At 39.2% G+C, this 12,538-nt stretch overlaps 1 protein-coding gene across 8 annotated transcripts in view; it reads right to left on the bottom strand.

The window, feature by feature from the left end:
• LOC308686205 (centrosomal protein of 95 kDa-like) overlaps positions 1-12,538 on the bottom strand; it is a 293,169-nt gene that overhangs the window by 199,867 nt on the left and 80,764 nt on the right. For 5 of the 8 annotated variants that reach the window (XM_081394565.1, XM_081394567.1, XM_081394568.1 and 2 more), the window contains one exon: positions 5,042-5,160. The exons of the other annotated variants lie outside the window; for them this stretch is intronic. In XM_081394565.1, coding sequence (XP_081250691.1) covers positions 5,042-5,160 — 119 coding nt within the window. The remainder of the gene's footprint in view (positions 1-5,041; positions 5,161-12,538) is intronic. 8 annotated transcript variants of the gene reach the window in all.

Raw genomic sequence — 12,538 nt, 5'->3', positions numbered from 1 at the left:
CAACACTATTAGGTAGTTATAAATAGGCTAATCACAAACAGACCTTTTCTATGTTTAAGGCATTAAACATACTGTAGGCTACATTCTCTTATCACGAAGTAGAAAGAGTAGAGTATCCTTAGAGATCTTCTATGAAAAGTGCTCACAGATTGGGTGAGATAAAGCCATTAAGATAAAATTGACTTGCCATTAAGATAAAATTTTCAATAAATTGTAAATAATCATTTTCTGGGTTGTGCCATTTCATTTTTACCCTATCAATTTCTACCTTATAGCTGGAAAATAACACTAAAGAAAAACATGAATTATCCTGTATAAAATTATAAAATGAAGGTTTCTGTTTGTGACCAGTTCAAGGTACGTGCTGCAATAATCATGACTTGAATCCGTTGATGGTATGTCAGTTTGTATGTCTCAAAATGTCCATTTCTATCCACAAAACTTGCCAGAAGTCATGGTTTAAGAGGTTATTTTATAAAAAATTCTTCCGGAGGTGCATGCCCTCGGACCAAAGGCTGGTTGCGGCAGGATTCCAAGCAAAACACACTGTTTTCACGCAAACATTTGCATCTCAGAGCAGTTCTGTTCGAAGTAAATGCTGCGCGCTACGTCACTGCAGGAGCTGTGAGTTTAACCTGCATTTTTGACTCTGAGTATTTAATTTAAGTTGCATACATTTTGTTCTTGCACTGATGATACATTTGTAGCAATTTTGTACTTTGTCAGCCAGTTTGAGATATAGGCAATATTTGAGTATTATGTGCATCGGATAATTTACTAAATCAAACAATTTGGGACAGTTTTCGCTATTGAAATGACTGAGGAAAAGTGTCCCAATCAACCTGAATTCACCCTATTCTTTGAAATCATAATCGCATTGCATTATGGGTAACACTTTATAATAATGTTCAGTTGTAAGTCATTTATAAGTGGTTAGTTAATGATGAACTAATCATTTACAAAACATTCATAAATGATTAGCAAGTGATATACTAACAATGTTTTGTAAATTCCGTTACAAGTCATTTACAAGTGATTAGTAAATGATTCACTAATTATTTACGAAACATGACCATGCGTTTCATAAATGATTAATAAGTGATGTTAATTATTGTATGTATGTTTTGTATATTCAGTTATAAGTCATTTACAATTGATTAGTTAATGATCGAGTTCTTACCAGAACCAGGATGTATTTTAAAATATTGCTGATTACTTACAAAGCACTAAATGGTTTAGCGCCGCAGTACATGAGTGAGCTCTTAATGCATTATAGTCCATGTCTATTGCGATCTCAAAATTCCGGCCAGTTAATAATACTTAAGGCCCGTTCACACCAAGCACGATAACTATAAAGATAACGATAAAGATAACTATTTATGTGTCCACACCAGCGACCGATAACGGACTTTTTATTCTAAGCACGCGCGTGCTCGGATGATCCAGATCCATTTTAAATGCGCGAGACCTTTAAATTAGAATGGATTCTGATTGGCTGTCAGTGTTTTATCGTTCGACAGCTGGAAAAAATCGTTCTGAAAGTGATCCCAACGATATCGTTCCTCATATCTTTATCGTTATAGTTGTGGTGTGAACTCTGTTATTCTTTAATATGGAGAACGATTTTTAGAATTATATCTTTATCGTTATCTTTATAGTTATCGTCCTTGGTGTGAACGGGCCTTTAGAATATCAAAATCGACTGCTGGCTGTAGATCCTTTTCCTATTTAGCACCAAAACTTTGGAACAGTCTTCCTAACATTGTCTGGGAAGCAGATACACTCTGTCAGTTCAAAGCTAGACTAAAAACACATCTCTTTGACCTAGCATACACATAACACATTATAGACTTCTATAATTCAATGTTAGGCTGCATAGATTAGGTCAGCCGGAACCGGGAACACTTCCCATAAATCTTGATGTACTCGTTACATCATAAGAAGAATGGTGTCTACGCTAATATTAGTCTCTCTGTTTAACCCGAGATTTACCGCAGTCCGCCAGATCCAGGGCATATCCAGATCTGATGAAGGACCTGCGCCTGGACGCGATGACAACATAGTCCTGAAGTGTCAACTAGTCTCTCCCCGGTGAAGGCCTCCTTCCCTTTACCTCTGTACAGATATAGCATTGTCGGGATGATTACGGTTTGCGTGGCTATGCGGAAGCGATAGAAATTCTGTATTATAAATTTTAAGGCCAGACAAGTAGTTTGTTGAGGGTTGCTTTGTAGGGAAGGACTACACGCCTGCGCACATATTCAAACGCGCATACCTATAGACTGAACTCGTAATACGCATGTGCTAATTAACTAATTACTAGACCCAGTTCGAATTATAGTTGCACACGGGTTCGAATCCCGTCTGGGTGAACTTTATAAAATTGTGTGTAATGTTGTCTTTCAATTTCTGCTGTTTCTGTTCTTCTGGCTCTGCACTGCTGTTGCTGCCGCTTCAGGGATTTGAGCCCTTATTGTAATTGTTAGTTTTCTTCATCATCAACAATATTATTATTACTATTATTATTCCGTATGGGGTGTCTATGGCAGCCCTATCAATGGAATATGAGTAAATGATGAAATTTGGCACACTTGTAGTGATGCTAATAAAAAGTAATTTGACCAACTTATGGGTCTCTAGGACCAACTCTATAGCGCCACCACCAGTTCAAAAATTAACTTTTCTAATGGTTATAACTTTTAAACCATTTGATCTAGAAAAATGAAACTTAGTACACCTGATTCCTCTCTTCATGCTGATCACATTCAACATCTTACATCAAGACTCTGCCCATAACAATAGTGGCCATTTTGAAAAGTACAGTATTCAGTTTTTTCACTACTTATTTAAATTTTGCCCAATTCTTACGGAAATTGGCTCAGATGATCTTTGGACCGAGCCACACAGAAATTACTGAACAGATTTTTGACATTTGCTACCGTTCCCGAGAAATAACTTTCTGAAGTCGACTCTCACTGTGTTTGTTCTCATATGTGCTTAAATGCTTGCTGTGCTGTTGTGCTTACTTAGCTGCTGTGCTTACAGTACTTTTTGCTGTACTTTTTGCTTGATGTATTTGCTGTGTTTGCAATGCCTTCGGGGCTTGGCCCCATATCGCTGCTTGCAGCTATATTTTTTATTTTATTTTCGCTTTTCTAGGCTATTGAGTAATTGAATGATAGAAATCCTTTTCATTTGCTTAAAAACAAAAATATAACCAGTTTGAACTGGAATACCATCCCCACTCCCCAGACTCCATATCTCCTTTTGTGTGTATTTGATCATTTAAGCACAATAAGCCACGTAAAAGTAGGGATGCACCGATCCGATACTCAGTATCGGTATCGGCTCCGATACTGCCATTTTTGGCGGATCGGGTATCGGTCAGACAAGGCCGATCCAAATCCGATATTGTGCGTATACTATTCAGTGTTATTGTTAAGCCCCACAAAAGGCACACAAACATTATAAAGCACCATAAGTTTGCTTGCACAATATTATAAGTGTTCTGAAGCCATTATATAGTATAATGTGAGATATAAATTAATATTTAAGTCGTTAAATTCAAGCTCACGTAAACGTTTCCCTCAGCTGCGTCTGTCAATCATTCTTCATTCAGCATTCAAACAGCGCGTCGCGTTCGGTTACGACAGTTAACACAATGAAACTCTCTCCAAGATGATTCAATGTTACTATTATTATACTTGATCTGTAGATAAAGGTCTATGGTTTTGCATAAAACAACTTTATCTTGCTGGACTTTATTGCTGTACCTTAATCCATGTTACTTTGTACCGGGTGTCTGTTAGATCACAACACTGCAGTAAAGTCAGAGCACTATTTGTTCTTCACGCGCACAGTTACTGAAATTTAAAACTGTTAAAAGAAAATGCTGAATAGACTATTGCATAGATAGATACTGTATAATACACTACGCATCAATATGTATTTTCTTTGTGCTTTAAACTTTTCAATGCGGACTCGACGCGCTGCGCGCTGTGACTCATGTTGCTTCAAGCATTCTGCGCTCGGGATGCGCATAAGCGCTTTGTGCCGCCCTTTCATATCATAATACAGTGACGAAATGAAATATTATTAATAGCCGTTCTTGTTCTGTACTATTCCTATCTATCATATTTTGCTACCTCATTAAACAGCTGTGCTATACATTAAAAAAATGTCTCAATTTTATAGTAGGCAATATATATATAAAGTAATTGCTATTTTTTCATAAATGTATTTTACAACAATACAAAGAGCAATGTGTAAAGTTTTACCAGATTTAGTGTTACACTTATTGTCTCTAATTTGTTCCCCACTAAACTTTTTTTTTTTTTTCACAAAATGTTCAGATTTTATACAATTATTGTGCACTCGTGATTTTTCTAGACTAAATTTTACTGGTGAATTATCCACTAACCTAGTTTATAAAAGCATTTGTCAGATTATGATCATATATTTTTTTGTTGTTTTTCTTTTTTCAGTTCTTATTATCAGTTCAACACAGAGTTATAGAAATTCTACTTAAAAAACTGCGCTGGTATCGGTATGGATCGGTATCGGCCGATACTCAGAATTTTTGGTATCGGATCGGATCGATTCTGAAAAAATGGTATCGTTGCATCCCTACGTAAAAGGTACTCGCTCACTGTCTGAGAAGCACAAAACTATCCCTCAGAGAACACACAAGTACCGAATGAAGTTCTCTTTCACATGTTCTCGCGCTTAAATGTTTTAAAATTGATTAAATGTTTAAATTGGCAAGACTTAAGTTAAAAACATCTGCAAATTATACATTTTTGTGATGCCCAGTACTGGCCTGATCAGGCCGCTGAAAATTAAGCCCTGGCCTTAGCTTGTTTAAGGTTAGAGTCAAACTCTGGCCCTACAGGATTAGAGTTGAAGAACCCTCCCCTATATCGTTATTCATTGTAATTCGCATATTGTGTTCCACTGAGACAAAAACATGACAGCATCATGTATAATGTGTAATGAATGAAAACTCGGTTACTGGAATGCAATGATTAATGCTGATAGGCACCTTCTTGTTTGGCCATGAACCTGCAGCCAGAATCCCTCAGTTTGATGAGCTCTGTGGTTGACTTGAATTCATCCCCATTCCAGGAACAGAGGGAACATTCGCTGGACTGGAGTGCAGATCTGGAGACAGAAAGAGAAAAAAATTCTGGCTTAGCTCTCAGTTTACTGATGGTGTAGCTATGAGTTCATGTACAGAAGGTAGTCAACCAAAATGCCTATTACTGCCGCTGTGGTATTAAAAACAACCCAGTCACACGTCACAGTCACACAAATACGATTAAAACAAGTGTTCCGTCCAGGACTGAGAAACGCAGCAAAGTCATCCAAAAACTCTCATTAAACACCAAGAAATAAAGTGTGTCAGTGTAATGCTTAAAAATGTCTTAAAAATGCTAACAGTCAAAGAAAAGCTTATCGCTGTAAAAGTGGCCGCTTTGAAGAAACTGACAGGCAAGCGTGTCATTACGTAGCCGAAAAAATAAATGAGGGGCTGCCCAGAACCAGAGCCGTCATTCAACTGAAGGCACTGGATATCGCCAAAGAGCTGAACTTATCCACCACAGGCCCATCATTTCTTATTTCGGCTACTTTCTGACACACTAACCTGTCAACATCCTCGAAGCGGCCATTGTGAGCAGCGTAATAGATGATTAGCGCTTGCCCTCCGACATGGAGAAACTGCTGTCTTTTCAGCGCTATGTTATTGTCCTAAGGAAAAAACATTCACATCCCTCCATAGATCAGATAATCAGGTAATGCTGATCAAAAAATCAGTCATAGTGAAATCTACTGGTAATGAGAACTTCAGGTTATTTTTATGGTATCTATGCCATAAAGTGTTTATTTCTGAATGTGATTGTTGTTGGTACATTTTACCAGTATTTACTTTAAATACATTTTATATTTATATATATATATATATATATATATATATATATATATATATATATATATATATATATATATATATATAGTATTTTCAAATAAAGTATTTTCTTTAAAAGACAAGATTTGATCTTCAAAAAGCCTTTTTCTAAAAGGTTCATCTTGGAAAAAAAAAGGGGGGGGGGGGTCATCTTATATTCAGGGTCACTATAACATAACATTTGATCTTTCTTGGCTAATTATTTATCATAAGTGCTTAATGTTCCAGCTATTGGACTACTGTTACAGTGAAATATTACAGTGACAGGCAGCAGTGCATGAAGTGAGCTTACATTTCACTAGCCTATTTTAGATTATTACATGAGGTGTGCATTGTGCCATAAATTAAATAAAATGACAGAAAAGGTGGATTTTTAGGTGGGTCTGAATGTAAACAGTGATATAGCCTATTGTTCTATTCTATTTTTAGCCTAACATGTGGATTTACATGTAACATGTATTTACTTTATCAATTTTGTGACCAAATTATTTTAAAAAAAAAAACATTTGAAACCACATTTAATAATTCACTGATGTATTTCAACAGGTCACACATGCACAATGAAAAATGTATTCCCGTACAACACAGAGCTTTGCGCATAACATGCAGAACAATAAAGTGTCCATGAATTAAGAAATTTATCACTTTTTATTAAATCGTTCCTTTGTAAATGAATTAGGAAACTGTTGATCACTTTTTATTAATCGTTCCTTTGTAGCCTATTAGTTAAAACATGTGAACATTGTCACCTATTATTCATTCATTCATATGATTTGAAAAACGAGGAAACAAATTAAGTAGGCTAAAAGGTAGCCACAATTTAACTACAACAATGGAATTAAAACACAGGGGCGAATTACCCTAATAAAACGTCCTCATGTTTCAAGTAAAGCGAATGATTAATAAAACATGCTTGTGAGTTGATATCTTTTTTTCCCTGCATGTCATGCGTGCATTGCGTGGGGCTCCATAAATTGGCTAAACATTTTCAACACAGGCCTACATGAAGTTTGTGGACAGTTAAACATTCATTATTGGTAAGCCTGTTTGGCCCTGTCTATACAGTGAGGAAAATAAGTATTTGAACACCCTGCTATTTTGCAAGTTCTCCCACTTGGAAATCATGGAGGGGTCTGAAATTGTCATCGTAGGTGCATGTCCACAGTGAGAGACATAATCTAAAAAAAAATATCCAGAAATCACAATATATGATTTTTTGACTATTTATTTGTATGATACAGCTGCAAATAAGTATTTGAACACCTGTCTATCAGCTAGAATTCTGACCCTCAAAGACCTGTTAGTCTGCCTTTAAAATGTCCACCTCCACTCCATTTATTATCCTAAATTAGATGCACCTGTTTGAGGTCGTTAGCTGCATAAAGACACCTGTCCACCCCATACAATCAGTAAGAATCCAACTACTATGGCCAAGACCAAAGAGCTGTCCAAAGACACTAGAGACAAAATTGTACACCTCCACAAGGCTGGAAAGGGCTACGGGGAAATTGCCAAGCAGCTTGGTGAAAAAAGGTCCACTTTTGGAGCAATCATTAGAAAATGGAAGAAGCTAAACATGACTGTCAATCTTCTTCGGACTGGGGCTCCATGCAAGATCTCACCTCGTGGGGTCTCAATGATCCTAAGAAAGGTGAGAAATCAGCCCAGAACTACACGGGAGGAGCTGGTCAATGACCTGAAAAGAGCTGGGACCACCGTTTCCAAGGTTACTGTTGGTAATACACTAAGACGTCATGGTTTGAAATCATGCATGGCACGGAAGGTTCCCCTGCTTAAACCAGCACATGTCAAGGCCCGTCTTAAGTTTGCCAATGACCATTTGGATGATCCAGAGGAGTCATGGGAGAAAGTCATGTGGTTAGATGAGACCAAAATAGAACTTTTTGGTCATAATTCCACTAAACGTGTTTGGAGGAAGAAGAATGATGAGTACCATCCCAAGAACACCATCACTACTGTGAAGCACGGGGGTGGTAGCATCATGTTTTGGGGGTGTTTTTTCTGCACATGGGACAGGGCGACTGCACTGTATTAAGGAGAGGATGACCGGGGCCATGTATTGCGAGATTTTGGGGAACAACCTCCTTCCCTCAGTTAGAGCATTGAAGATGGGTCGAGGCTGGGTCTTCCAACATGAAAATGACCCGAAGCACACAGCCAGGATAACCAAGGAGTGGCTCTGTAAGAAGCATATCAAGGTTCTGGCGTGGCCTAGCCAGTCTACAGACCTAAACCCAATAGAGAATCTTTGGAGGTTCTCCAAAGATTGAGATTCGCGTTCCTACCCCAAAGCAACAAAATAAAATAAAATTCTTTATCAAAATTTATAAGGAAAGACAAGTACTTTGTTTAGGCTTGGCTTGTAGGGAATTCCAAACCTGCGTATATTCTAACGCACATAACTATAGAACCCATTCTAAATGCGCATGTGAACACCATCAGCGTTTCTCACAGGTTCGCGTTTAAAGTCTGTGTAGAGGGAATGGTGTCATCTTAGCGGCCCCTAATTTAATAACAAATGATCGTTGCGACGGAAGCAAATCATTCAATACTAACTTTAGATGGAAAATAACTTAACTCTGCTATAAAGCCAAGACAATCTCTGTTACCTTAAATTATACGCTTATCTCTGTAAAGCTGCTTTGAAACAATCTACATTGTTAAAAGCGCTAGGCTATATAAATGAAGATGACTTGACTTGACTTGACTTGGAGGGAGCTCAAACTCCATGTTTCTCAGCGACAGTCCAGAAACCTGACTGATCTAGAGAAGATCTGTGTGGAGGAGTGGGCCAAAATCCCTCCTGCAGTGTGTGCAAACCTGGTGAAAAACCACAGGAAACGTTTGACCTCTGTAATTGCAAAGGCTACTGTACCACATATTAACATTGATTTTCTCAGGTGTTCAAATACTTATTTGCAGCTGTATCATACAAATAAATAGTTAAAAAATCATACATTGTGATTTCTGGATTTTTTTTTTTAGATTATGTCTCTCACAGTGGACATGCACCTACGATGACAATTTCAGACCCCTCCATGATTTCTAAGTGGGAGAACTTGCAAAATAGCAGGGTGTTCAAATACTTATTTTCCTCACTGTATATAGCCCTTGTGTTTCTTTTGTGCTTTGCTAGTCGTTGTTTTGTGGTGGATCATGTTCATGTTATGGGTCAGATTTTCATGTCTATTCATGTGAAATTTTGTTTTGTGAAAAACAATGCATGATCCTAATTGGACACTGAAATATTACATTGGCATTGCATTAAAACAAAACGGTTCAGCTTTTACAGTGGGTGCCATGGAGGAGGCTACCACACCAGTGTCCCCAGCCATAATAGCCGCCAGAGTCTCATCATGTCATGGCTACTACGCCAGAGTCTTTAGCCACCATGGACGCCACGCCAGAATTCACGGTCGTCATGAACGTCGCTCATGAAGTCATTAAGGTGGTCACTATGCGAGTGAGACTGGCATCCAGCTTGGAGGACAAACAGCTGACTTCGGCGCGTGCAGCCGGCATCCCTAGACCAGCTCACCTCTCTCAAGCCTACTGGTCTCATCACTGTCTGCCCCAGAGGTTGTTCCCATTTCTTCTGTGCTTCCTGTGATGGAGGCAGCCATTTTCTGTGTTTATGCTGCACACAACCTCACCTGTTTCTCCTGAGGCGGCGACATTCTCCTCTGAACTCTCGGTTTCTCCTGACGCCTCGGTTACGGCCACAGAGGGCCACCAAAAGAGGGAGAGCATTTTCACATTAAGCTCCAAAACTCTGGAATAGTCTTCCTGATACTGTTCGTTGCTCAGACTCGCTCTCACAGTTTAAAACTAGATTAAAGACGCATCTCTTCAGCCAGGCATTCATATAATACTTTTAATCTTACAGTTAAATCCGACCTCTAGTTTATAAACGCCAGAGGAGAACTGCCCCCCGACTGAGCCTGGGTTCTCCCAAGGTTTTTTTTTCTCCATTAGGTCACCTGATGGAGTTTTTCGGTTCCTTGCCACTGTTGCCTTTGGCTTGCTCAGTTGGGGATATTTGGGGATATTTAATTTAATTAATCAATCAACAATACTACTGATCAGCATTACCAAACGTGGACGTTTTCCACTAGAAACAAACATTGATGTATTATTTTAATTTAATACTGTGAAGCTGCTTTGATACAATCTGTATTGTGAAAAGCGCTATATAAATAAACTTGACTTGACAGAGGGTGTTTCTGAACTTTCTGTTTCCCCTGACGGCTATGTTACGGCCACTAAGACTGTTTTTTAACTTGCCGTGTCCCTGATGGCTCTGCTATGAGTTGTCACCAGTCCTGCCTGCACAACCAGGGGTTTCTTTAGTCCTATTTGCTCCGCTTTGGTGGACTTCAGCACCGCCACCATGGCCAGCACTGCCTGCTCCACCTTGGTCATCAACTTTGCCCTAGCCACCTGCTCAGCCTGCTCCACCATGGCCACCTGTTCTACCTGCTCAGCCCTGGGCACCCACTCTGCCTCTGTCCACTGGTCCTCTTCCTCTCCACGGACCTGGCCCACTAGCCCTTCCCCTGTTCCGCCTCCGCTTCACCACCCACCTGGACTTTTGTTTTGGGGTGTTTTCCAGAGAGCGTCTGGAACCCGCTCTCAGAACATATTTCTTCATGTTTTGTTTGGGCTTTTGTTGCATTTCCTGTCCTAGTGCCATGTATGTAGTTCATTGTAATTTTTCATGTTGATTACAAGTGTTTTTCCCAAATCACAGAAGTGACCTCGACGCTCTAACTTTAATAATGTTTGACCAAGGGAAAAAAAGCTTCTGGGGAGGTGTTTGGCTCGAGGTCATGGATTACTCCAAACCATCCCTTTAACCCTCTGAGGTCTGAGCTGTTTTCTGGGCCCTGGAGGTGTTCTGACATGCTCTGACATTTCTGGTTATTTCTGTTACTTGTGACATTTTCATGGCTAAAGTCTAATTACACTGTATTCAGCACAAACTCTGCTACAATAATATATCAACAGCATGTATGTAAAAGTTTGTAGTTTTGAGATAATGACATTTATGCGTGGTTTGTGAAAATACAAAAAAAAATTCTCACTGAAATAAGGCAATGAAACCCATACTGATTATTTCTTCACAAGACTTTTGAAAATTGTATGACGTAGCCTAGAATATTTGCTGCAAAACTATGTGAAAATCACCCTGACTGCTCATTCAGAGAAGACAATATATTGATTTAAAATTTTTACGACGTGTTTTGTGTGAATAAGCCTTATGCGAGAGCTCATTAATATGTATGGCTTTTCTCACCTGAGAAAGACAAAGAACCTCCCCTAACGGCCCTATTAGGAGCTATCAGGCCCTTTTCATTCTGAGCAACCTTGCACAATACTGTAAATGAGGAGATTTAAAAAAGAATGGCTTTTAGATTGTTTGGATTTATTTACACAACATAATCCAAATAGACACAACAAATGGCAAAAAAGCACTTATTGAAAGACAGAGACCTTTGTGCCATTCCTAAAAACATTGTACATACCTTTCATTTCCAAGGTGTTTGATTTTCACTTTACCATGTTCATGTTCCAGAGACTCATGTGAATGTTGAAGTCGGCAGGACTCAGTGGCATCTGGGCCCTGAAAAAAAAGTGAACATACTGATATCAAGAGAAAGGCCTGCACGATTTTGGAAATAAATATTAGATTTTTCTGGTTAAAATTGCTTTTTAAAATTCACAAAATACACACACACACACACAAATGTTTCCAACAATATATAATTCACGAGTTCACACTTACAAATAAGTCAGATAGAATAAATGCGTATTTGGCGTGCTGTCCGAGGAGAGGGCTCCGGGCTCGGTATTTGGCCCGAACCCAGAGTACTCCCCCCGTATTCCTGGCTGTGAAAGAACAAGCCAAGAGTGAGGAGTCGGGGTGGTGGAGGGATGCTGAAAACTGTCAAGGAAGTTAGGTGAGTTGACATAGTGAATATATATATATATGCTTCCTCTCATGCTGATAGGGTAGACATGGTAATTGTTTGATGAGTTGATTGATTGATTGCTTGATTATTTGAACGTGCTCCTCCCGAACTTTGTTAATAAAACATCATTTCACGAGTTCACACTTACAAATAAGTCAGATAGAATAAATGCGTATTTGGCGTGCTGTCCGAGGAGAGGGCTCCGGGCTCGGTATTTGGCCCGAACCCAGAGTACTCCCCCCAAAAGCTGCAAATAAATGCCGGACAGCCACCAGAATGATGTTGATGTTGATGACCCCCCAAAAAACTTGCAGAGTGCAAAGCTTAAGGTATCAGAAGTGGGAAAGGGTTAGTCGCTGGAAGGCTTCTTGTAACATCGGATGGGAGTTGGTTGTCATGACGTTGGATGGTTGTGCCTCTCCAGTACTAGGCTAGGGATTGTACGTAATGTACTTTGCGGAAGAGAATGGTATAACCGCTGCAGTGTGATGAAGCAAGTGTGATGAGAATTAGTTCCTGCAGGAGCGGAGGAGATGACACTGCTGCGGCAGTGGATCAAACTTGATTTCGACTTGCTTTC

This window comes from Scardinius erythrophthalmus (genome assembly GCF_964197995.2).
Source record: "Scardinius erythrophthalmus genome assembly, contig: HAP1_SCAFFOLD_38, whole genome shotgun sequence".
Classification (NCBI taxonomy): Eukaryota; Metazoa; Chordata; class Actinopteri; order Cypriniformes; family Leuciscidae; genus Scardinius; species Scardinius erythrophthalmus.
The sequence above is the reverse complement of the archived record's forward strand: the minus strand, read 5'-3'. Positions and strand labels throughout refer to the sequence as shown.